At 31.7% G+C, this 27,010-nt stretch overlaps 1 protein-coding gene across 2 annotated transcripts; it reads right to left on the minus strand.

Moving 5' to 3' along the window:
- Positions 1-7,654: 7,654 nt before the first annotated feature.
- Positions 7,655-24,638, minus strand: LOC133180273 (peroxidasin-like). Of its 2 annotated transcripts, none has more exons than XM_061314816.1 (14): positions 24,558-24,638; positions 18,341-18,483; positions 16,840-16,969; positions 16,090-16,310; positions 15,595-15,774; positions 15,296-15,341; positions 15,072-15,178; positions 14,580-14,681; positions 13,158-13,256; positions 11,037-11,523; positions 9,896-10,105; positions 9,161-9,330; positions 8,609-8,708; positions 7,655-8,289 (listed from the first exon to the last, which is right to left on the minus strand). In XM_061314816.1, exons 1-14 carry the CDS (start codon positions 24,563-24,565, stop codon positions 8,199-8,201), a joined length of 2,094 nt encoding a protein of 697 aa, XP_061170800.1. In that variant the 5' UTR covers positions 24,566-24,638; the 3' UTR covers positions 7,655-8,198. The 2 variants fall into 2 exon arrangements, with proteins under 2 accessions (XP_061170800.1, XP_061170801.1); XM_061314817.1 differs by lacking the exon at positions 24,558-24,638 and adding an exon at positions 20,822-20,903.
- Between the last annotated feature and the right edge of the window lie 2,372 nt (positions 24,639-27,010).

Below are 27,010 nucleotides of genomic sequence, written 5' to 3' on the forward strand. Positions count from 1 at the left end.
AAATAAACTAAATTAAGAAATTTTCCTGACTACATTGTATGTCAACATCTTTCATTCATCTTAACGACATAATAATAATAAAAAATGAAGTAATGAAAAGCGATCAATCTCATAGATCACGAAAACAAAACAAACCTTGGAAAAAGCATGGATCCATCACATCCCCCAAAACACAATAGGTGGAATGGGAGGTCAACATTAATTACCGCTACACTGCGAAAAATTTCAACTCATTACCGCTACATTTTCTCAAATTTTCGGGAGATCATTACCGCTACATTTTATCAAAGGGACTAATGCCGAAAACAATATACATACCGAATCGGCCAGCAATGGCACGGGATATTAGTTCGATTCACTATAATTCACTCACCATGTAGTGATGTACAATTTGGATCTGAATTCTAATTAAAATGAGTATATATAAGTCTGTAGTCGATTTAGCGTCAGATGAATGTCATGGCTACTATTGAGAAGTTTGTGACAAATAAAAAATGAAAAAAAAACATCCTGATCAATGTCCTACTTTCACCTCCCCGTGGTGATAAGGGCCAACAGATCTTATGCATGTATACATATGTTGTACTGTACACGCATAAAAAGAGGCAATGTGGCGGTTATGTATACTTTTAAATGTAGCGGTAATGTATCCATTTTTTAGCGGTAATGTGCAAGTAGCGGTAATGAAAATTTTGAAAATGTAGCGGTAATGATACGCACCCGGTGGAATCAGGTGCCAATGAGGAGTAAGCAAACCTACCCTGACGACCGGTCACACCAACAGGGAGCCCTCTGTGTTGATCAAGTTAAACTTACATTTACTAAATTTCTTACGAATCGCTCTAGTAAATTTATAATTATATTTTTACGTACACTAAATATATTTTAATACAAAATATTATTAATGAAAGATTCAAAACTTGGTTTTTAACTATAAATTTTAGTAGACTTCCTTCCTTACCGATTGTAGGTCAGAACAGGTTTTTATTGATATTATTAACAACTTTTTTTGATTTTCTAGCTCCGAATATCAAAGAGTTTCAAACAATTCTGCAGGTATCAAAGAAATTTAAAAATGCCATTTGCCGTGTTCTGTGATAAAGCAAAAATTTAACTGTCTGATATGATGCTAGAAAATCAAGGAGAGTTGATTATTACAATTGGTTGTATACCCCCCCCCCCCAAAAAAAAAATAAATAAATAAATAAAAATAAATAAAAATTAAAACTTCGACTCTGTATTCGAATATAGGTCTGATATGAAAATATCAGAAATTGTTCTTTTTTAAATATCAAAATATGGCTGATAAGTTCCCGACTAGTCTTTATTCTCAGACAAACAAATTAAAAAAAAAAAAAGAAAGGAAAGAAATCATCATCGTGTAGGCTTTGATAATTCTAGGTGGGGATGGTATTAATGTGCAATCCTTTACAGAAAATTATGATCCTATCTGAAATCCTCGGTTGGCAATGTAATAACGTTTTTTCTTATAAATCGCTATTGCTTCAGCAATTACTGATCAATTTTTCATTTGTCTCTGATATTAAATTCAAAGAAGTAACTAACCTCAGTAATTATTGAAGAAACTGACGTTTATTTCAATTCCTCGTGACAGTAACTGATATCGTTAAGTTTTCTGTTTCTGTGCAATGTTATAATCGCTTCATAATATGCTAAATAAGTACATGTATATAAAGAATGTCGAAGCTAAGAAAGGTAAGCTGATATTCAAATTAAAGTTTTCGATCCCTTATAGGACCCCTAATTCTCTCTTTTAGTATCCATGACGTGTACAATACTCTGATATTAATTTAAAGCATTCTAGAAAAGGATTTACCAAGGGAAATTAAAAAAAAAATGTAATTATCTAATTAGTACTGTGTGTGCACTTAGAATAGCGGGCTTCATTTTTTAATGCCTTTAGCACAGACAACGATGCGCTATTTCAATAATACCACTAAGAAATCCCTGATAAATACAATACACGGCACGGACATGATTCATGATTTCGCCAACAACTCGACACCCAGTGATTGCACAAAATTTTGAAAACGCTAATTTTTGTATTTTTACAGTAATTAATCATCGGAGATGGGAAATGGGAATAATGTCAAAAGATACTGAGTATTGCATATCTGTTATGTATTGAATTTAATTGAATTTGAGGGTATTATAGATGTAATACCTTAAGCAGCTAGTTTTTGATTTCATGCCTTTTTCTGTCATTGCTATGTTGATGACGGTTACTGCAGTAATGGATATTCGGGTAATATCATCGAGTGTTGATTGAGGAGGGGGGGGGGGTCCTTTCCACAAGCACCTGTGATATAGCACAGAAACAAAGTGGCAATAGTTCAATATAAATCTATAACTCTTGTTTCACACTTAAAGCAATTGACTACTTCAACTTTTTCAGTTTAAAGTTTACCTTTAAAGTACCTGAAATTGGTTCTGACTTTCTGTTTATCAAAAAATATACTTGTTTTGTCATTGTTGCAGACATGGTACAAAAACCTACCTAATTGATACTTGAAGTTGAAACTCGTATTAAAAACAGACTGGCTGCCCCTTCTCTCTCTCTCTCTCTCTCTCTCTCTCTCTCTCTCTCTCTCTCTGAAGAGGCTGTGCCCTGTCTGAATCGCGGTTATACATTGTATCTAATTCGCAAACCCTCCTCTTTAGGTTTCTAGTCATCCTCCTCTAATTTTTCTGTTGTTTAATTTCCTTTTCTTTCTCACATTTTCAAGTAAACATACAAACTTACCATTCTTTTGCACAATTTTTTCTAGGAAGGAAAGTCAAACATACAATATTTTTAAATGTTGTTTAATATTTTTAAACATACAATATTTTTAAATATTGGTTAATATTCCCAACAATCAAATTGAATTTGAATTACCATACTTATACTGAATATCTAAACTACATAAAAAACCCTTACAGAGATACATGTACATAGCAGGTTCCAGTAAGTGTTCTACGAAACCTCTTTCTTTACTCCTTACTAGAAACTTAACAATAATGAAGAAAAAACTTAAGAGTACTTTACAACGATACTAGTATATCCAAGAAGCGATGTATATAAATCAGATGTGCATACTTAAAATTTCCAAGAAACTCCTAGAAAATTTGAAATCACAAAACTTTGCCAAAATCCATAACATGAAAACGTACGACTTTTCAACACTCTATACGACCATTCGCCACGACAAATTAAGTTAAGACTTTTTGACATTATGGACAACTGCTTTTTCAATAAAAATGGAAGTCGTAATAAATTTACTTACCTTGTCATTGATCAGCAAAATTATTTTATTACAGCATTTTGATTGTACGCACAATTGCTCCGAAGGTAATATTGAAAAGATGCTTGAGTTTCTGATTGACAATATCTATGTAGTTTTTGAATATAAAATCTTCCAATAATGTGTCGGAATTTCCATGGGCACTAATTGCACCACGTTAATAGCAGACCAATTTGGGTATTCATATTAAAAACAATTATTCAAAAACTTCTTCTCTTGGTGTGGCCATCAATTCAAGATTTATATGTCTATAGACGACGTTTTATCTATCTTTAACAATTTCATACGTACGAGCAGTTTCTGAAACGAGGCAAGCTATTGACAAATAGGTTGATAAAACAAGTATATCAACAGTCTTGATTGAAGTCTACATTTTTGCAAATTCTTTGGTCGATACAATGACCGTGGCAACAAATATAATCTGTCGTAAAGTCTAATGTTGACTGACGATTTTCATACAAATTGTTAGACCATTATTTTCTCATTGATTTGTCTACAGATTTTTCCGTTTACTCGATCATGACAAGGATGACACGGCTGATATGACCGGTCGACAGGGGATGTTTTCTATGTTAGGCCATTATTTATACATTAAACTGTCTACGGATTTTTCCGGTTTTAGTTTCCCAATCATGACAAGGAGCACACGGCGGGTGTGACCGGTCGGCAGGGGATGCTCACTTCTCCATGGCACTTGATCCCACCTCTAAATTTTGAGGTCCATGTTTGCTCTGCTCCAAATTTGTATCGTTTCATTGGACTTTCGAGATTGAATACTGTTCGTTATCTTCATATTTCATCACTCCTCCATGGCACATGACCCCACCTCTGATGTCTTTAGAGTTCTTTGTTTGCTCTGCTTCCGATTTGTATTGTTTTAATGGCTTATTCCCCGAACGGCTACTCGCCAAAAACAACAAGTAATTATCACACTCAATTAAGGGGCCCTCTAAGGGGTACAGGTAGACTTACCTGTATGAGTAATCTGCCAGAATTTAAGTTACTTTAAACAAAATAAAATAAAATGGATTTGTAATGAAGTTTTTTTTTTTATTTTAGCAGAAGTTTAGATATATATATTGTGTACAAATTTTTAAATAAATAATTTTACAAGTACAAAACATAGTAAAATTAAGAATTAAACAGATTTTTTACTTTAAATTGTCTTGAAGTTCTATTGTTTAACAGCACTATTTAACAAACTTCATATTTCATTATAAGTAAAAAAAAAAGTACTGTTTCACTTTCACACCACACATATTTACAATATTTACAATTTATTTAGTCACAACTAAGGGATCACTATCCTAGGTGAAGTAGTTCAGATGCAGAGTCTGCGTACGCCATAAGGTCAATGATGCCACCCTGGTACCTTTCTTTCAGTAACTGCAATCTTCTCTTTATAGTTGCATACTTTTTTGCTGGAGATCTAATGGTCCCGCCGGCTTCCCTCTGAATCTTTTGAATTTCTTTAGCATTCTGTATATCTTTGAACACCTTTACGACGATGAAGATGTTGGGATGTGCGTGCTGTGCCATCCTTCAAGGCTGTTGTTGGTCCGTGGTCCCTCTGTTCCAAAATGATTCCATAAAAGTCTGTTACCGTTAACCCACTGTTCTGTTACATAGTCTGTGAAGGATGCTGTAGCTTGTGCGAGGTCAGCTTCATCTCTGTCTTCCAGGGCTCTGAACCAAACGTCTTCAATACAGTCCAGGGGAACAAGGGGAAGAACTGCTGCTCTTCGAACCAAGGTCTTTACGTTGTCGTCATCTTTGTAGGGGATCTGTAGTCCTGTCTGTTGAGCTTTTCGCCAAATAGTCTGGGTGAAGTGAAAAAAACATCCCTTGGTTGTGATGTCCGGAAACACTTCTCGAATAGAGAAATTTATAGATAATTTGTGTGTGTGTTTTAATTTTAGTAAAAAATAATTTATGATTTTTTTAAAATATAATTATAAATAATTATATGTAAATTTTCCATCAATACTATTGAATAATTTGGAAAAAATAATATTAAAGGTACAACAATTTTTTTTTATTTTAAGTACAATCATACAAAGGATCTTAATTCTGTGTTTTGATTTTTTTTTTTCTTTTACACATTAGAGTTTTGAAAATTAAAAAAAAAATCTCTAAATTAAAATGAAATTGAATGAATTTATCTGATTTATCTTAATTTTATCTATTTTTTTTTCTTTTATATAGTAGAATTCTGAAAAATAAACAAAAATCTTTGAATTGAATGGATTTATCTGATTTGTCAAATATTGCTAATCCAGGTAAACACAGGTAAGTCTACCTGTACCCCTTAGAGGGCCCCTTAATTGAGTGTGATAATTACTTGTTGTTTTTGGCGAGTAGCCGTTCGGGGAACACACCGTTTTAATGGACTTTTGAGCTTGATTACTGTTTGTTATCTTCATATTTCATTACTTACAGTGGATTTATTCTACATGCTTGAGTGTTAGTAGCATCAATATTCATTCAATCTGTTTTTCAAACTAAAACCCATACACCGGTATTACGTAAGGGTTAATGTACGAGTAGCGCTCCATTCCTTAAAAGTAATGGAGCCGAGGCCCCGAAGGGGCCGAGGCCCATTGCTTTTAAGGAATGGAGCGCTACGAGTATATTAACCCGCGTAAAATCCACCTTTTTATTTGTTTGTATTTACTGTTTGTTAATATATAATAAAGAATATTTATATGATTCACTGTAAATTTACATTACATATTAGTAGTATTTAATTTATGTATAGAGAGAAAGTAAGCGAATAAAGTATACTGAAGTTAATCTAATCCTATATCACCCAACAGCTTCGATAGCACAGTGAAATGAGTACCCGACTTCGAAAGTGAGGGTACCGGGTTCGGTTCTCAACAGTGGGACACTTATTTTCTTTATGTGAAAGTAAACTTATTAAAATTTTCTAAGTTCTTTCCTCGGTAGAGTCACGGGAAGGAGAATATGAACATAACAAATTCCATTTTCAATACAATTTGCAGCTCTCCATTCCTGAAAAATAATGGAGCGCTCGAACAAAAGAGTGACGTCACAGGTGGATTTTACATCTAAATATTTATTTTTTTAATGTATGTTTAGTGCATGATATGAATGCCTGGATATTCTAATGCCATGATTTTACAATTAATTGCTCTAAATACATGTAAGATATACTAAAGTCAGTTTTACCGGCCACCTAAGTTTTGCGTAGATTGTCAAAAACTTAGTACGCTTCTAATTACGGTCTTAAATCTAAGAATGTATTTAAGTCCTACTTGAGCATGGTCTTAGACTTAAACAGCCTCTATGCTACGATCCCAAGGTCTCCAAAAGACTACAATATATTTTCTATTCATGAGGAACAATAGTTTTCATAATCTGAGAAATCGTTCCAAGAAAGCAGTAAGTCACTTTTGTAATCATAATGATAAAAAAGAAAATTTAAATAATTATGTTTTCACATTGACTTACTGAAACTTTTGAATGTTTTTTTGTTTGTTTGTTTGTTTTTGTTTGTTTGTTTGTTTGTTTGTTTTGTGAGAATATTTTGAATAGAAAAATAAAATATTTTTAAGAAATTGTGAAGAAATCCAAATTTTCAATGCTTGGCTTTCAAAGAATTTTGATATGACACATTCTTTGCAAATATAATCAAGGATACTAAAATTGGATATAAAGAAAAATTTAAATCTTGCATAGAAAAAGTTTAAGAATTGCAATTTTATATCGGTAAACCAAACAAGAAACCATATTTATTATTCTAAAGGAGTTACTCCTCTTTTGATTATCATTGAGTAAATCTATTTACTTGAAATGACGACCCTAGCTAACTTCTTACTCAAGGATTTATAAATTGATTTTTTTGTTTTGGATTTCGTTTTTATGATATGCTTCCCCTAGATGTCAGACAATTTTTTTGAAGGTAGAAGGGCAGTTCTCGTGTTTGGAATACCTATACCTGTCTGTATAAAGTTTACAGATCAGAAGGGTAGTTCTCCTGTTTGGAATACTTATACCTGTCTGTATAAAGTTTACAGATCAGAAGGGTAGTTCTCCTGTTTGGAATACCTATACCTGTCTGTATAAAGTTTACAGATCAGAAGGGTAGTTCTCCTGTTTGGAATACCTATACCTGTCTGTATAAAGTTTACAGATCAGTATAATCATGTATTTCTGCAAGAGGTTTAATAATAAGAGCTAAAGAAAGACAAATACAGTATGGAGAGAACACCTACTGGGTAATTACTACCACTGAATCATCATAAATATCATCTGTGTAATAAATATTCTTTTTTGTAATATAAAGTGAAAGACTTTGATAAGCTCCCAGGAAAGAATAAAAACACTGACATTTACATTTATGCAATGGATTTATTGTCCAGGTGCTAAATAAATAGTATAAAAGTACAAACAAGTGCGGAAAACATGTTAAATAAAATGTAAAACATGTGCAAAGTTCACTAATGAAAGTACAGAAAAAAAATAATGAATTTTAAACTGCTTCTTATATGCTTTGTGTATCTACCTTCTGCCATATTATTTCATTCAATTTCGTCAACTATTAAAATTATTTTTATAAAGAATTTGGCCAAATAAATTAGCTGCCCGCGTTTTTCAAGTGATCTAGTCTTCTTTTTTAATGTATACATTATGTGTTTGTTTTGACAAAGCTCATATCATTTACAGTGATGAAATATCAAAAAAAAATTCTCAGTAAAATTTTCATATCTCATATGTTTCTTTCTTTTAATGATGCTGCTGCTTTTCGTACTTCAACTTGCAGCTGTGACTTTGTTCGGTGTTTATTGGAAATGCCATTACTTTTAGTTCTCTTCATTCAATGTAATGACTCCAAACAACGAATGAATTCATATACAGTCGAAGCCCCATTTAACAGTTTGCTGTGACGGAGGGGTCATCTTGCCAAGCACTGAAGTCTAAATCAGGAATCTCACTACATTCGGCTCTAGGATGGAACTCTCTGTGCATAAATATAAAATATTTTAACATTAAAAATTTAACGTTTCATTCGTAGGCTGCTTCAGTTGTTTTTCTTTTGTAAATATTCAAAAACAACAATACATGAATATATACAGTAAACCAACTGTTTTTCGCAAAAATTTTTATGTGCGATTCAACGGTTAGAGATATATCCGCAATAAATTGAAATCTATCTGAAATCATTCTAAATATATGCACAGTCATAATGGCTTATTTATTTGCGAATAAAAGGGGGTTAGGTAAACTCGCATATATTTCTCGTACTTGAATTAAAGTTGGTTTAAATTTATTTAACTTACTCAGATGGAAGAAACATAACTCTTTGTTGAATTCTTTCGATATCCAAATTGTTACACATAATTTTGGCCAAGGACATTCTTCGGATTGCACTCAGTTGCTCTATAAGATAAAAAAAAAAATCTTGTATATTTCATATCTTTCAACTTGCATGCATACATATTTGAAAAAGAATTTAAAATGTGGTTAAAGCTTTTTAACATAGTTACATCTAGTAAATTAAAACCAGTACAGTAGTCTGCATTATATAACAAGATGTTTACTGAGATTTTACATTTTAAGTATAAAATCAATATAATATTTTAAAAAGCTTCGGTATTATTAGACTTTTTCAATATATTCTCGCTACATTTTGAGTTCAGGCTTTCATTCTGTCATTGTTTAAGTTATGTCCAATAAAGTTAATTTCATAGTTTCATTTACCTAAAAGTAAAAACAAATCTGCACAGAAGTAAGTTGTGTGCAATTACAGAGGCAATGCCTCATTATTATTCCCAGTGCAACCAGAAAAAGTTTCTTTCTGTATTTTGAATGATAATATAACATTTTCGTACTGATTGTGAACCCAGTTCGTGGATCTGGATTTTCAAACCAAAACCTGTCTCCCTTTTTCAGTTCGCTAAATTGTAGTCCCACTATGCAGGAAAAGGTTGGGCCGATCTCTGTTCCCATCCGCTTTCTCTCGGTCAATGCCCCTGTCAAAAGGTCTATGTCCATTGGGGATCTGTAAGCATCAAAATTACAACGTCGATACATTGTTTCCTCATGAATGAAATTATGCAGTAGAAGGGAATAAAATAATTCAATGTTAGGTAAGAGGGACTTAAATAACACTTTATATTGCAATATATACTTTACATCACCATTTATTCGCGAGAACTTTATTTTCGCGTAATTACGCCAGACAGTAAGCTCGCAAAAAATTTCATTCTCGCGTATAATAGTAATCCTTAAGATTATATAGAGCAATAACACAATTCGTGAAAATTTTGTCTCACTTATAAATAGACATTGACTATCTCGCAAAAATAAGTTGTTGCGAAAATTTAGTGATCTACAGTAGTTAGACTTGATCAATTAAAGCAGTCGAATTATGATTTCACTTTTAGAATTCTATTATCATTTTAAGTGATGGATTAAAAAAGTATAGGACATTGTGCAACATAATGTTTTACTTTCGAAAAACATTGCAAAACATAAAACAATAATTGTTAATTAAATTTCTGATCCTTTATAAAGCAAGGATGACAATCTATTTCTATGGTAGTACTCCATGAAGTATACATTACTTGTATATCTCCTTAAGCTTTTGTATCATTTCAGGTTCGTGGTCGAGGAGGTTTTCAAACTTGTCTGCGATTGGAAGAGAACAGAACCTCCGCCATGAGTTGTAAGCCGGAAGTCCATGGTCCCGCCCCCTTTGTATGTCAATGGCTGCCAGGTCTAAACTACTACCGTTAAACTCAAGGTAGGAATCTGTTAGTGCACGTACGTAGAATCTACGAAAAATATGACAGAATAAAACATTTAAAAACATTATGATATAAAAATAATTTTGGAACTAGTAGGCTTAATGTAGAAACATGGCGAAATAAGGTCTAATGTAGAAACGTGGTGGAATAAGAATAATTAGCATTGGAAGGGTTGATTGAAATAGAGTAAATGGAATATTTTTATTTGTACATGCACTAATATTTAATGACGATTTGCGCTTCTATTCTCTTAAGGACTCTGATCCCTGCACTTTGGATTCCTTTAGAAGGGTTTTCAGCTATCATTCTCTTTTTTCAAAAGTTCAGATTCGGTAATTAAAAAAAATATCATGCAATCTCAGGAAGCATTTTGTGTTTGATTATGGGATATAGAAATTCCTTTCGACTTAAGGCATACATGTATAAGCTCAAAAACCCTGGCATTTCTTTTTAGAAAATTGTAAGTCTTAATTTCGAATAATCTTAGTATATGGTAAAAAATATTAACTTATGGAACTTTCTCTATACTCAATTGGATCAAAAGGTCGTTAATCAAAACCAACTGCTCCCTCCAGCTGAAAAAGGTAATCGTAAAACCATTTGTGGTGGCATTGTGTAAAATAATTGAAGCTAATGATTTATTATACTTTAACAATGAACAAGGTTGTGGCGGAAACATTAGTAAAATGACGTCGCCTCCGAAATGTACTTTGATTATTTCAGAGGTAACATGACTAACTCGTTAATGTGTTTGGATATACAATCATACAATGTCAGGGAAAAATACTTTGGCTGGATAGTCTAACAAGCCAGTGATTTACTACGAATGAATCCTGTCAGATTGTAGAATTATTGGTAGTTAGTCCTCCCCCATAGCTATTGTTTCTCGAGAGCATTATGAGTGGTAAACATGGATTTAAGGGATGTTTTTAATGGCAAGATAACAAAGGAAAATGACCTATTGGTTTCCGGTTGAGCATCATTAACCAGCCATTTCATTATCTCTTCCATGCCTCTGCCGCCATCTTGTTGCGCGTACCAGGGTCTGTGAAATGTTTTCTCTAAATCTACGTATTGCGTTTGGTTATCGTAAAAACCAAGCATATCTGGCATTTGGGTGTGGATAAATTTAATAGCTGCAGAAGAAAAACTGTTAGCGATTCCAGCATTCACGTTTGGATTATATGCAGAATAGTCATAACCGTCAATATTGATGGTCAAACCATATTTCCACATGCCCTCCTTTCCTAGAATAACTGGAAGATACTCTGTGTAGGTAATCTGTTGTATCAGGGCTACTATGATCTTCCTCGCCTCCTGGAAGACAAACTCTGGAAGCCAGTGAGGGTTTCTGCATTGTAATTTGTCGACAAGACGGTTGTGCTCCCTAACAAACAATGTATACATTGATGTGAGGGCTGGGCTTCGATTAATTCTATCGTCACCTGCAAAATATGAAATTCATCTATTCTCGCTTTATTTATAAAAAACAAATCACACATTTATGAGTTTTAATCTAATCTACATATCTTGTGATATGGAATGTTGTTTATAATCCAGTCCATTTTTTATGTGATAAGAAATAAATATATAACATGGGAAGAAAATCCGGATATGAAACATTTTTCAATGGTTTTCGTTTTGATTCCTAGTGAATTAACAGCTAGGCAAGTATCAACAGTTTCAAAGGTGGGGGGAGGGGGGGTTACCCCAAAAAATCTGACAAGCAAATAAAACAAAAACCAGTACTGATCAAACATACAAAAGTAGAAGGGGGAACAACTTCCCAAATCTATCTGAAGGCAAAAAAAGAAGCGGATTTACTGTGCAAATCCTGGAATTTGCCAGTGCTCGACCCTACATCAAAATGTTGGGGGGGGGGGGGGGCAACCAGCATCTAAAAGAAAATTTACTATAGCAAAATACTATACTCAGAAAAAAGTTCCATGGGCCAGATTGATTGCAAATCAATGATGTCTTGCATGGAAAAAAACCTTGGGAAAGAAAATATGTAAACAGGTCATATTCTAAAAAAAGAAGTACAACTGATGCATAGTTCTAAATAAAAAAAATAATATATAGAGTTTATTTTCTGTTTTAAATCACTCAGAGAATATCCATTTTTTAAAATAAAAACCGCATTTCTTGAGGATATAATTTTTTCCCATTTTTTCATTTACTTTCAATACAGGCATATTTTAATGGAAACAGTTGTCAACGGTTTTATGAAATCTCTATCTGATTCTGAAATTAACAAGGAGGGAAAAATATATAAAAAAAACTATTTGGATAGTGATTGACAACATGAGACAAACGTGCATGTGTGTTGAATAGTAGAAGCGTTAAGCTTTATCTTTAAAAAAAATGACGCATTTCAAAAACCATTTGAGATGGTAGGTCAGGGTTTTTTCTGAACATTTACAGGAATTATCGCTTGATTTATCACATTTGTTCTTTTTCCCTTAAATATTGGTCATGACTCAGAAATAATGAGTCGATCATTATTTTAATTTTTTCTATGATATCAATTTTTTTTTTATTTTGGCCATGAAACAAAAAATAACTTGATTCCCGACTTTGACGAAATATCTATGCACCTTGTGAATTAAATCATATACAATGTACTGGTATCACTGTAACAGGGTTGATGAACTAAGATTAAAATCCCTGAAATGAATTCTGAGCGATGCTTCTTCAAATATTTTGCATAAAGTTCTTAAAGTGTAGATATACGTTGAATTTAAAAACTTTATGCAGTTGAAATTCAATTTAATTTTTAGGTTTTTTGGTAATTGCTTTTCTTGTTCCTGTGGATTACATTAATTTATTTTTTGGCATAAGGGGCAAACAAATGGGATCAAATAGTTACATCCCCCCCCCCCAAAAAAAAAAAAAAGGGAAAAAGGAAATATTTCAACATTGACACTGTCACTTACGATTTTACCTAACAAAGCTGTAAACTCTGTTCGGCCATTTGCTCTCAAAATTATGCAAAGAAGTTTGTTTCCAATAAGATAAACATGTTTCTAGATTTGTAAACGATATACATGCATTTCTGCCAGTTTTTTAAACACTTTACCTAATTTCGGACAGTAGTCAAAACTCTTCTCCAGAATACAATTTTCTATGGCAGGGTCGGCAGCTGGAATCATATTGTTACCATTTACTTTTAGTTTTCCTGTGGGAAAAAAAATATTCATTTAAATCACTTTCATCTTCATCATTTTACATCTTCCCTATCAAAAATATACTATAATTAACTATAGTTGACTATAGTTAACTATATTATCAAAGTTTTTACTATAGTAAATCAAACTTTTCACTAAAGTGAATCAAAGCATTTTTTCTATGGATTCTAGGTTTAAATTTTATGTTCTGTAATTCATACATGCATTTTTTTTTTTTTTTTTACCGTAAATGAAAATATTACTTGAATATTAGCATATTTTTCACAAATTTATCATTAGTATAGGATATAAGAGATTTTTAACTTTAAAATCTCAAACAAGATCTAAATCAAAGTTTCATAGTAAATCAAAGTTTCAAAGTATTTCCTATAGTTAACTATAGTTGACTATAGTAAATTTTAGTTAATTTTAATAAATTTTTGTCAGGGTTTCTCCAGTACTATGAAGAAAAAGAACGCTCTATAACGGTATTACAGTAACTAAAAAAGAAATTAAGGATATCAGCAAATAAAGCCATTAGCTGAAAAAAGGTCATTTTAATTTAAAATCAAATCCCTGTATTTTAAATGTATGTAAACACTCCTTTCACGAACCATATTAATGAATATATTCAAAGAGGAAAGTGTGCTCCAACAAAAGAACATCCCTTCTAAAAGTTTATCAAACATTCAAAACAGAACATAACCATTAAGTATAATTATCTACTAAGCCTTTTGCCGAATCCCGTTCTGTTATTAAAATAGCAGTTATGGATTATGGAATTTTTTTTCACTCAGACATTAATTTGATAAAGCCTGATTAGAGTCTGCAATTGATATACGATTCTCATCACGATACCGTCAGAGTTTTGCCTTAATGGACATTTTAATTTCCTCTATTCTGATCCTAGGTTTCAGATACATGTATAACCTCCTACATTTCACATAGTCTTCTTTTCCATCAATTTGTCTCTTTCGAGGAAAAAAAGGAACTCGAAAAATAAAAGTTTCATTTAACAATATTTCATTAGATTCGGAAATATTTCTCGTTTTACGAAATATTTCTCATACCACGTATTACATACTAGGGATCAATTTTACTTTTTTCCTCAGACGATGTTCATTTTTATACGATGCCCACCCATTTCTTCATGTAATTGTAAAGTAAAGCATTAAAATGAATGCATGTAACGTCTATGCTTTTAGTGTAGAGACAAATTTAAAGTGCAATTTTATCATTTATCATACTTTTTATCTCTAGTTAGAAATGTAATGCAAGGTGGTAAAATCAATCTTTCCATTTCAGAGGTGAGGATTGTAGAAATAATCTCTTACCAGTGTTGGCATCAACTATTTGTCTCAGTGTCTCGGTATTTGTACCATAAATGTGAGAACCGTCGATGAAAGCTGTAGCCAGGTTCAGTTGTTCTCTTTTTGCTGAAATGGTTTTTATTACAAAGTATACCAATAAAGATATAAGATGGTTTAATTCATAAAAAATTAATGATCAATATTTTTTTAAAAAAAAAAAAACTTAATTCAAATATATGAGGGAAATATAATGAAAGGATCCGTTGAAAATAAAGTAATAGTTCTAGAATGATGAGTTGATATTTACCTAATAGGCAACCTTTAGTGCAAGCATCTAATTATAATAGAGATTTTAAAAAAACGCATATTTTATAGAGCTAATATTAACGAGCAAATGACGGTATATATATATATATATATATATATATATATATATATATATATATATATATATATATATAGGATAAGAAGGAGCCGGGGAAAATGTCGTCCTTACATTTGAAAGATTGTACTCACTGGTGTAACACATTGGTCCAACTCCTGGTGCCGAACGTACCATCGGAATGCATCGGGTGTTGAAGAATGGGTCGTTTTGGGGAACGTTTATTGAGAAACATTCATGACTGAAATAATATAAATTAGAAATTTTAATTCTTTTATGAATAATGCTGATTTTAAATAAAGATTACAACAGCAATTCTGATAAACAAGATAACAAGACTTCGAACGATTATTCTTACTCGTTCTTATCTCTTCCACAGCAATCCAAAGCTTGGCCATGTTTGTCTAAAAATGTCAACCAAATACATGTAGCCTGCTAATAATACGTACTAAGTCATTCTGAATTTTTAGGAAAAAACTATGAATTTTTACATACATGTTTATCATATCACATTCCGTTAAATAAATAATTTTGGCTATATTTATTTAAGTTTTTTAAGAAAACATTAATTTATTGTCATATTTTAAAGGAATTTATGATCAATTCTTTAAAGCAGCAAATAATTTTCGAAAATAGCTGCTATGAGATATGATTTACCTCTGTAAGCAGGTACAGATAAAATATCATGCTCCAAAAATTGTCCCCACTGCATGACCATAGCAGATAGAACTATGTTCATGTCCATGACGTCACTTTGTCTATGTAATAATTTACTTATTTCCCTTGCACTGGGAAGTGGTTCTCCCGTGATGTCTAAGGATATTGGCATTTCAACCCCTTAATTCAAATACAAAGAAAGACTTCAAAACGTGGTCGAGATTATTAGTGAAAATTTGAGTTCTATGACATTTAACATTTTTTGATAATTATGTGAAATTGCATTAATAAACATTTTAACAAGACTGTGATTTTGTTCCACTTAAAGAGTTTTTGTTTTGTTTATAAACAATGCTGAAAAAAAGTCTTTTAATTTGATATTTAGATGAATTTTTTTCATCTTGTTTGATATGTTTGTCATGATCATTGCTATCCAATCAGAAAAGATAACAAGTTTGTCCAATCAGAGAAGAGATACATGTAACACTGACTGACCATCATGATACCCTGGGGAGAGATAGCGTCGCAGAACCTGTCCAGACATGCCCCAAGTGGGGAACACCATATTATTACAGGAACCGTCCAATGATCGGTATTGGTCATCGCTACATTGTCCATGAGATGGACCCAGTTCACAATCCTTCTCTGTAAACTTTAAATGCAACGGTATTAGGAACTCGTCGTTTTCAAGCAAGGCTGATGATGTTGTGTTCACTCTAAAATTGAATAAAAATATAAATCACATTTTTGTTTGAAAATTGTTATCAATATTTATATTTTCTATCGTTGAATTCATAAATGCTATCATTTAAGTTGATATAATGCGATCGGCGTGCCATAAAGCACATATCTAAGAAATGCTTTGTTCGAACCCGAGGTCTGAATAAATTGTGTTATATTCATAATATTGATAAATGTCATATATGTCAAATTTTGTAATGACAGTGAAGGAAAACATTTATATTCAATTAAAAGTTGCTCATGTACTTGTAAATACTTGTTTGAAAAATTAATCTTTGCATAATGTTGAGACGTTTAGTCATCATTCCAATAGATCATGAAAGAATTTAAAGGACAACGAATAAAAAGATCATCTTAAGATGAAATGCATTGGATTGTAAATAAACATTGCACAATAGTCTGCATACATGGTGAGTGAATTTAACTTTAGAAACCATGTTTATCAAGCTCGTGTAATGGAGAACTATCAAGTCATGAATTGTAAAACTATAAAATGATAAATACTCGTAGGCAATCTCCTCAATGACGTCATGAATGAAGTTATACTTCCGGGTCTCGAACAAGGTAGGAAACATACTGCTTGGTAAAGGATTTTCATCATTGAAATCTGTGGATGTCTTCAATTCAAAAACAGCTAAAATTGAAACAATAAAGGAATGAAACTCTTTCTGTATTGATTCAATAATGAGAGGTCTAATGGGAAATCCAAATATGAAAGTATAGCCAAACCTATTAGCAGAGAACTTATATTATGCCCCGAAGATTCAGGGGTATATAGTTTTTGCCCTGGCAGTCCGTCTGTTTGTCTGCAAAAATTTTAACCTTGCCCGTTGATTCGTTGAAGCTATGGCTTTCATATTTCACATGTTTATTTCTTGTTACTAGACCCTTCCTCTGTGTACCAAGGTATTTGACCTCTTGACCTTGAACTTAAAGTTTGACCCGTTTTGGAAAAAAAAAATTTAACCTTGGCCATAACTTGTAAAGAATTGGTGCCAGGGCTTTCATATTTCACATGTATATTCATTGTGAAAAGACCTTTCCATGGGAATAATTATTTTTGACCTTGTGACCTTGATCTTAGAGTTTGACCCATGTTTTAAGAAAACCTTTAACCTTGGCCATAACATTTGAAAAGTTGGTGCTACATGTAGGGCTTTTAAATGTATATTTCGCTTGTGTATTTCTTATGACAAGGGATTCCTCTGCGTACTATTAATTTTGACCTTTTGGCCTTGACCTCGGATTTTGACCTACTTTTGAAAAACTTTAACCTTCGCCATAACTTTTGAACAGTTGGTGCTAGGGCTTTTAAATTTTGCATATGTATTTCTTACGAGGAAGGATTCCCCTGCGTATCATTAATTTTGACCTTGACCTTTCGGTTTGACTCACTTTTAGAAAATTCCAACCTTAACCATAACAAATTGCTTTTGTTTATTAGATAACACAGAGAAGATATTAAGGATCGTATGTTAACCTATGGATAATCTCCTAGGTATTACGTTAAAGACGTGAACTTTCAATATTTCAAGATCATTGCCATTGTGTACTGAGTCTGTTAACTAAATATCATGAAATAAAGATAGACTAGTGGAAAGTAAATTTCAGAATAGATGTAATTCAGTTCAGTCGTCGAACCTGAATTATGACCTCAGAGACATGTGTTATACTCTGGCTAAAAGCTAACTGCTCATTATATTCATGTACACTGATTGCCTGCTGAATTTCAAAATTAAGACAAAGACTTTTTAATATCTGACCAACAAACCATATTAATGTGAGACCAAGGTGTCAAGACATATATATTTTATAACATAATTATTCTCTCTAAAATCAATCATATGACTTGCCTGCTGACAATTCAAGGTTAAATGAACAAGATTTCCATTAAAAGAATTTATGCATTGAATAATACTTTTGGTACAAAATTTGTAATCGCTAATGTGATAAATATAGTTTTCCGTTATAAATATTCATTTTGAAATTAAAGTAATTCACTTACTTAAGTTTTCATATTCAGACTGGCTTTTAATGACGTTATATAGATCTTCTATGACGGATATATTAACACATCCCGATATCACAAAAAGCTGGAAACATAATGTAACGAAAATCATCTTTCTTGGTCTGATGGTAACTCTACAACTGCAAATTGAGATGTTTTTTAATTGTTGATGGTGATGTAAAGGTTACAGAAAATAAAATGCTAATTAATGTTTCAGCATTTTTTTTTTTTTTGAAAAAATTTCTTCTATCCCTCTCATAATATAGTTTTGTATACACATGATTATGTTTGAAATATATGAAAATGATATTAATTCAGAAAAGTACTTTTTTGAGAAATGCTAGCTATTTGTAGAGCAATTTTTGAGTATAATTATATTATTACGAAATTGCCTTAAAAATTTAGTATAGTCCAACCCCAGAAACTGAAAGAAAGAAGAAATGATAAATTGGATGCCATTTTTGCTGCTTCAAACAAAAAAAATATTTAAAAAAAAAAGAGGATTGAAGAAGTCCGAAAAAAGAAATATTATTACCTTACGTATATGTGATTCGGATTTTATTTTCTGAAGGAAAAGTTGTTCTATATAAACTATTTAATTTGAATACATTAATCAAATTTGAATGAAACTCATTTCTGCATTTATGCACAGAACAGGTGCTTACATGACGTTTCTTTTTACGTCTACTTGGCATCGATGATTAGACAACATAACATTATGGAATTCAATTATTATTCTGGCAAATTAGATGTTTAACATATTATTAGTAACTAGCATTATAGTAAAGCCTGACATACCTCAAACATTTTAAATTTCCGGGAATTGTAAGAAATATACATTTTTACATATTAATAAATGCTATTTTGATAAAATCCTCGAGGTGAGTCAGAGGGGGTTTTCTGAATGACTAAAACAACAGGGAAAAATAAGAAAGCTTATTAAGACTTATATATGATACAAATGTCTCTATAGGCATTATGAAAACTTTTTCCTTGTGAACTCGAAATAAAAGACACCACAAAGTCTGCCACATATGTTTCATATTTGCATGTTTTACTGACAATAGAAGACAAGGGCCAACTGTTAACTAAACTTCAGTTTTCTACCGTCAACTTTCCCTATTTATGTAGTACATGTATTTATGTAGTAACATTCCACTATCTCTTGTATATGGGATCTTATTCGATACGCAAGAGCATGCTCTGAATACGATCAATTTTGAAACCGAGGAAGGCTACTGACAGATAAGTTTAAATTACAGGAATTTCAACTTCCTCGTTTAAAGTCAGCATTTCTGAAATTCTATGGTCGTTATAATGACCTTGTTAGCAAATGTAACTTACCATTGAGTCGTGTTTTTGGCTGACGTTTTTCATATCAATTGTTAGGTCTTTGCTTTTATACTGAAATTCTGCCTACCTGATCAATACTTAGGGCTCATGGCAGGTATGACCGGTCGACAGGTTTTGCTTACACTCCTCCTGGGCATTTGATCCCACCTTTGGAATATCCGGGGTCCATGTTTTATGCCCTGTTTACATATATGTGTGGTTTGTGGATTTTTAAGATCGATTACTGCTCGTTATGTTCACCCTTTTCATCCAGAAAGTCTACGAAATATTTTTTTGGAAGTCAAAATGTGCATGACCCAGTCCTAGTATAACCACAGTCAGTATATTTTTACAATTTATCTATTTTTTTTTTTAAATTCATTCTATACATATATTTAGCAATTGAACTCTGATTAACAATTAAGAGCAGAATGGTAAAAATTGTGAATGGAGTTGCCTTCATAAATTAAAAAAATCGCACTTTGAAATTTGATTGACACAATATCTTAAGTACCTTTCATGAAACTATATCTGAATGTTTTGTAAATACAATCTTATTAATACGAAGAACGCATACAAGTATAATGAACCATTTTTTCACTGGAACGTACATCTCCTATTCAAAATAATTTTAACATCCTTTTATGGTAAAACTGGTATGCCAGGTATTCTATGCATTGCATTAGAAGTTTTTAAAATGTATTATACATCCATATAACAAATATAAGCCCATATCAAAATGGTGTGCAAACGATGTATAACACGAAGAAGAACAAAGATTGCACGAGAAAATGAAGAGTTCAGGGTAAAATACTGTTCGTGTACATAAATTGGCGTATTCAAATTATGCGCAATCACTGGGTATTGAGTTGCTGGCGTATTCATGAGTTAGAGCTACACACTTCCGCGCCGTATATTATATTTATTTATGATATCTTAGAGGTATTTTATGAATTAGCGCATTAATTTCCGCGCCAAAACCGCTAAAATATAAAGCCCGCTTTTTTAAGTACACACACAGTAGTCCGTCTCATTTGTCGAAAGGATGATTTAAATTTGATAGACTGATTGAATTTTGTGAAATGTGAAGATAATGAACAGAAGCCCAATTAAACAATACAAATTATGGCCAGAGCAAACACGTACCTCTAAAACCAGAGGTGGGATCAGGTGTCATGGAGGACAGCGCATCCCCTGTCTACCGGTGACGACCACTGTGTGCCCCTTGTAATTGATCGGGTAAATGGAAAAATCTGCGGTGAATTCAGTGTTATAATAATGGCTTAAAAATCTGCATGAAAGACGACAGTCAACATTAGACCTAATGATATACTGTATTTGCAAGCAAGGTAATTAATTATATCAACCACAGAATTTGCGACAGGTTGTCTTTAACGAGATTGTTGATATCTTTGTATCATAAACTTTATTTGTCAGTAGCTGTCCTGATTTATAAATTGTTTAATTCCTTAAACGAGTCAGATTGTTGATATCCATGTATTATCAACTTTATTTGGCTATAGCCTGTCTAGATATTGTTTGTACTTAGAACATGTTCTTGCGTATCGAATCAACTGGAATACAAAAACCCCATAGACTGGTGATAATTGTGTATTGCTGCATAAATAAGGGAAGTTCACGATTGAAAAAAAGGTTGAAGTCTTCACGTTTTTCAAAAAATTTAATTGTCAGAGATACTAACAGTATGAACTTGAAAAAAAAAATAGATCACAAAAATTTTAAATGTTAATTTGCGATATGTAAATAGTTTATAGGTGTACATGTATATTTTTATCTATCTTTATTGTAAAGTACACTTAAGTAGTACTGACGCCATGTAATATTAGTATGCAATACGTATGGAAATTATTCCAAGCAAGATTTTACATCCCAAAGATATGAACGGCATCCTTACTAAATTAAAATTAATACAATGTATATTAATAAATTATGAATGCACATTACATTAGCACGTTATATTCCAATCATTCTTTTATTATTGATTGCAAACACCTTGTTTTAATAATGGAAGTGTAGATTTCCATGTTGTCCCTTCAGTTTGCGGTCTACCAAACTTAGACAAACACAGATGATTTAATTAAAGAAACCACAATATGTCATATACCTTTGTCCAAATGCGTGGTTTTGTCTATCGTCAATTTCTAGCCTAGTCATCCAATAATTTTTTAAATACGCTTTTAATAGTATGCAAATCTTATTTTCATAACAGTACCCTAAAGCTAATTAAGATTTATTTTGAGTGGCAGTGCTGCAGATTTGTGTTTTTGGGGGGAGTTTTCTATTAAAAGTAGTCATTTGTCATAAGAAGAAAACAGTCATGCTAGATCCTGTAAATTTTCTGTACGTGAAACAATTCATTTAAATTAAAAAAATAATAATAAATTGTAATTTGTAAGCGAATTATATGATCCATGAAAAACAACTGTAGAATGAAATTACGAACTTAATTTTTTTTTAAATATTTCTAGATTGTGTACAAAAGACAGATAACTTTTTTGTGGTCATTTCGGTTGGTAGAAGGAAATAAATAACTACATGATTTAAAACAGTGAGGTACTTGGGCTCTTAATGTGGCATATAAATTAATGATGACACTGAAGTTTACATTATGATGTTTATCATGATAACTGTGTAATTTGTCTGCCTTGATTATTAATACATTGTATACATAATTAAACGCACAGTTTTTATTTGCTTTCCTTTAAGTTTCAGGAACTATCGAATGCAGTTGTTCTGACACTCTTCAAATCTTAGTGAATACATGTATATTTGATTTTTCGTCATGAATTATTTGGTATTCTGACAAAAATCAAACTCCCAAATATTATGAGAATTAAAAAACAAAGGTCGACATTGCATATTTGTATTGAGGGCCCTTTTCTCTTTTTGCTTCTTTGTTTTTATTTAAACAATCTATTAATTAAAAATTCCGAGTCAACCTAGATTGACCTAGATCTATATGTGAAAATAAATGGTATTGAACATACTTTTTGACGAAAAATACAAATTGTCTATAAATTCATCCATTTATTTGATTTTCATTTCAACTGTTTTAATTTTAGGAACAATCAATTTTTGATTAATTGACCTGTCTAGATAATAAACACTTTTCGGGCCAAGAAGAGTAAATTTGGCTCTGACATTCGATCTATTCATGTACAACCTATCAATTATCTGCAGAACACTTTTAGTTTTGATAAGAAATAAACTCTGAAAATTTTCTATTTGGCGTCAATATATTTAAATAAATAATAAGATGTGAATATTTTCAATCAAATTAGAATTTGTAAACACATATCTTGCAAATTTTCAAATGTACTTGCAAATACTATTCATGGAATTGTTCCATGTTGATATATTGCAAATTAATGAATGATTATGCAGGTTCTTTTTAACAATTTTCATTTATAATTATTTTTTAATAATGCTATAATGAAAAAAAAAAACATCAAACAGACAAATGACATTCTTACGTCTGATCATAGGTTAAAAATGTCTTCATAGATGTCTACATATGTAAAACTAAAATAAAACATTCACCTTACTATTTTTGCTTTAAAAAAGAAAATATTGTGTTCCAAGAATTGTGCGTATTTTTTCAATGTAGAACATATTTCTCAACATACGAGGACATAAATGGGCATCATATCTACTGCACGGTCAATTTTATCCCTAAAATTACTTTCTATAACATTTAAGTAATTCAGAATGTTTTAGGGGAAAGGAACTTTGAAATAGCCATATATATTTTGTGATTGGCGTCTCCGATGTATGGCAAAAATACTGCAGACTTGCGTTCAAAAAAAAAATCAATGTGCCATCTATACAAAATTGATGTACACACACTCTTGAAATTTATTTTAAAAAGATGCTTGACTTCCTCATTTATGATATCTATATATATAGTTTTTGGTCTTGTGAGAGCAGGTCTTTCAAGAATATGTTCGAATTCGTATGGGCACTTATTTTGCCCCTTTATTTAGTAGACCTGTTTTTGTATTTTTATGAAGCGAATTTTTATTCAAATCTTTCTATATGAAAAGGAGAAGCTATTGTCAACATCCTTTTTTATCATGCATAATACCATTACCTGCGTATGGTGCTTACGTTTTTCAGTCAATTCGATACCTAAGAGCATATTCTACGTAATTTTTCTTTACAAGGCTTTCTACACTTTGAGAATTTTAGATGGAGCTTACAACACCTACATCCGTACACATGATCATGAGAAATGATTTTACTGCTCCTTATACCATCTTTTCTGCATAATATGTGTAATTGGAATAAGTTGACAACATAAGCCAGTCACTTTTTACGTATTAAGTGTATGTTAACAAAAATAAAACGTGTTACACATAGTTAAGAAAACTTCAATTAAAGTATGCAAAAACAAAGTTACTGTGAAACAAGAAAACATTGACATCAATTGTAGGTACTACAAATCAAATAATACAAAAGATTAACAGGAATTTGAAAACTATAAATCAAATATTACAAAGAATAACAGGCATAGTTTTGTCAAATTTTCCTTTTTGCATGAAAATTAATACATAATTGTAAGCATCTTAACTTACTCAAAATTTGTCACCTCAAAAAGATTTAAATGTCTTCGAATATTAAAAAAAATATTATTCAGTTCTGTATAAATAGGAAATTGGAAACAACAAACGTTGTAACAAGAAATTATGACCAAATTATGAACAAATTTTATTTACTTACACTGAAATGAAAGAAATTCATTCCAATCTAGATCTAATGAAAAGAAGGAAAGGATAATGCAAATTTATGATTTGTACTATTTTTTTTAAATCTAGCTTGCAGTTTGTGAAGTTTACAATTTTAAAAGTTTCTTAAAACTTACATAGACATCCAGCAGATGATAAATCCGGTTACCACTGACGAACTACGTTAATTGTAATTAAACAAAACGGATACAATATACCATGCTAATTAAACAATCTATTTGGAGACAAAGAAACGATGTCAAATTATAAGGTTCGCTGCGCGTTATTTATCCTTTGTGGTAAGAAGTTCAAATGTTAAAAATAATGACATTAATCGGTTTGAGATGTATCAAACCCACGTTGCTTCGTGAAGGATCTAATTATATTAGTTAACACCTAGATGTCTATGTGCCACAGCGCTCACCTGAATAAATTATTCTTTAATTCCTCACAAGTGAATTTGTACATATAAATAGATCGAGCCCCAAATTAAAGCATGTGATTTTAACAGTTTTAATTTTCAGTATACTGAGGCTTTATGCATGTCAACTTTACAAAATTACATATTTTTATTGGTTTGGGATTTCTGTATAATTCTGTAAAATTCTTTTTAACGAAATAGTTGCCTCAACCCACATACCCTAAGCCTATGCCTTTTTTTAATCCTTTTAATGTGGTCCCGTCCTTGCTCTGGGGGCCATAATTTTATTTTTCATTCAACAAATCTCGAATTGCACCACATGAAAATGCATTAGCTTTACTGTTTGTTCACTTATTATCCTCTTTTACTTTAGATAACCCTTTCAAAAAGATTTTTGCTATTCCAATACACATCTCTGACCGAATTGATTCCCAATCTTAGTCCCTGGGGGCATGGTTTGAGAAAACTTTGTTGTACACATTTGTAGAACCTTATTCGTACATTAATTTGATTATATGATCTTGATGTTCTGCCATATATATGCCTCCACCCTAGTCCGGAATAATGATTTGAATTATCGTTTATGTTACCAAGATTCTTATATATAATGATGAACAACTTAGTCCTGAAGTCCTTGATATGACATTTTAAAAAAAAAAATCACATTTATAAAGCCACAGGTGACATGCTTTGAAGGAAAAGAATTTCTACACTGTATTGAGATACTTGTAAAGTATTCTGACTATATATTTGAATCTTACTATTGCTGGGAAGATTTCTTCTTCAATTTTTTCCTGCTACATTTACTTTAAACCCATACTGTGGGTCCATTCAAGCCCCAGGAGTCATGAGATGAATAAACCTGAACTTACACCACATGAGGAATGCCTGTATTATCATATGATTTTTTTAGTTTCTGCTGTTCCTCAAAATGTTTTGTAAGATTCTATATATTCCTCACCTCAAGACAGGGGGCTATGATTTTTACAAATCTGGACTTACAATTAACAGGAAAATTTCTTTTCTAGGAAAGGGGGGGATTTTTAAGGGACCCAAACCTGTTCTTCCAGATTATGATCCCTTGAAAAAGGACGTAGTCCTCAATATTAACTCACTTTAATCCCTTTTTACCAAATAATACTTTGTGCCATGCAACCTTCAGCTCTGACACAGGTGAGCTAAAACACTAGTCATGGAATGTTTAATTCATTTTATTCAAATTATTTTAATTGCCATCCAAATTATAGATACTTTTTTATAGAGGAAGAAAAATAAATATTTAAATTTAAAAAAATTACAAACTCTTTACAGTACCTTGAGTTTTTGTTCAATTTTTCTCTAACAGATTCTTGTGCACTAGAGATATGTAGGTTACTGAGTATCAATATTAAGATATACATGTACAACATATTTCAAACTTTTTAAACGTCTTTTAATGAACTCCTTCCATACCTTTTAGGTAGATATCCAGGAACCTAACAGAAGTACATTATCTATATATTTATCTCCATCTTTCCTTTTTTGAATATAACCCTCAATCAATCTCAAGTAATTAACTATAATTTTATAGTATATATTACTAACAGCATACATAGGGTCCAAAATATTATTACATATCATTAAAATTAAAGCTAACTATCACTATATTTCTAATATTTCTATGAAAACTAGTAAACTTCTAGTATACTCAATATTTTTATCTTAAAAAAAGGGGGGTGTTTGTGAAACACTGATGCCCCAGTATGGCAACTTAGTATTATAGCAAAGGTTAAACTTTCTCAAATGCAAATCAAATATGTTGGTACGCAAAGTTAGGTCTTGCCTCAAGGAATAAACCTGTGAAATATGAAAGCCCTAGAAGTAACCATTGAATAGAGATGGAAAAGGTTAAAGTTTTTTTTTCAAAAATATGTCAAACATCAAGGTCAAATGGTCAAAATTAATGGTGCCCAAGGAAAGGCCTTCTCCCAAGAAATGCACAGGTGAAATATGAAAGCCGAAGCACCAATAGTTCAAAAGTTATGACGAAGGTTAAATTTTTCCAAAAGTAGGTCAAACTTAAAGGTCAAGGTCAAAGGTCAAAGGTATTGATATCCAAAGAAAGCTCTTGTCACAAGGATTACACATGTGAAATATAAAAGCCCTAGCATCAACTGTTCAAAAGTTATG

This window comes from Saccostrea echinata, unplaced genomic scaffold (assembly GCF_033153115.1).
Source record: "Saccostrea echinata isolate AGI-Se365-2 ecotype Australia unplaced genomic scaffold, CSIRO_AGI_Sech_v1 ptg000006l, whole genome shotgun sequence".
Taxonomy (NCBI): domain Eukaryota; kingdom Metazoa; phylum Mollusca; class Bivalvia; order Ostreida; family Ostreidae; genus Saccostrea; species Saccostrea echinata.

Bases quoted from the DNA above. Each gene is read 5' to 3' on its own strand.
- LOC133180273 (XM_061314816.1), bottom strand. The intron at 15,775-16,089 runs GTCAGTCAGTGT...ATTTGAATTAAG, and splicing joins CTCCCCAGGGTATCATGATG to GGGTTGAAATGCCAATATCC. The intron at 14,682-15,071 runs GTGAGTACAATC...AAACCATTTCAG, and splicing joins TGGACCAATGTGTTACACCA to CAAAAAGAGAACAACTGAAC.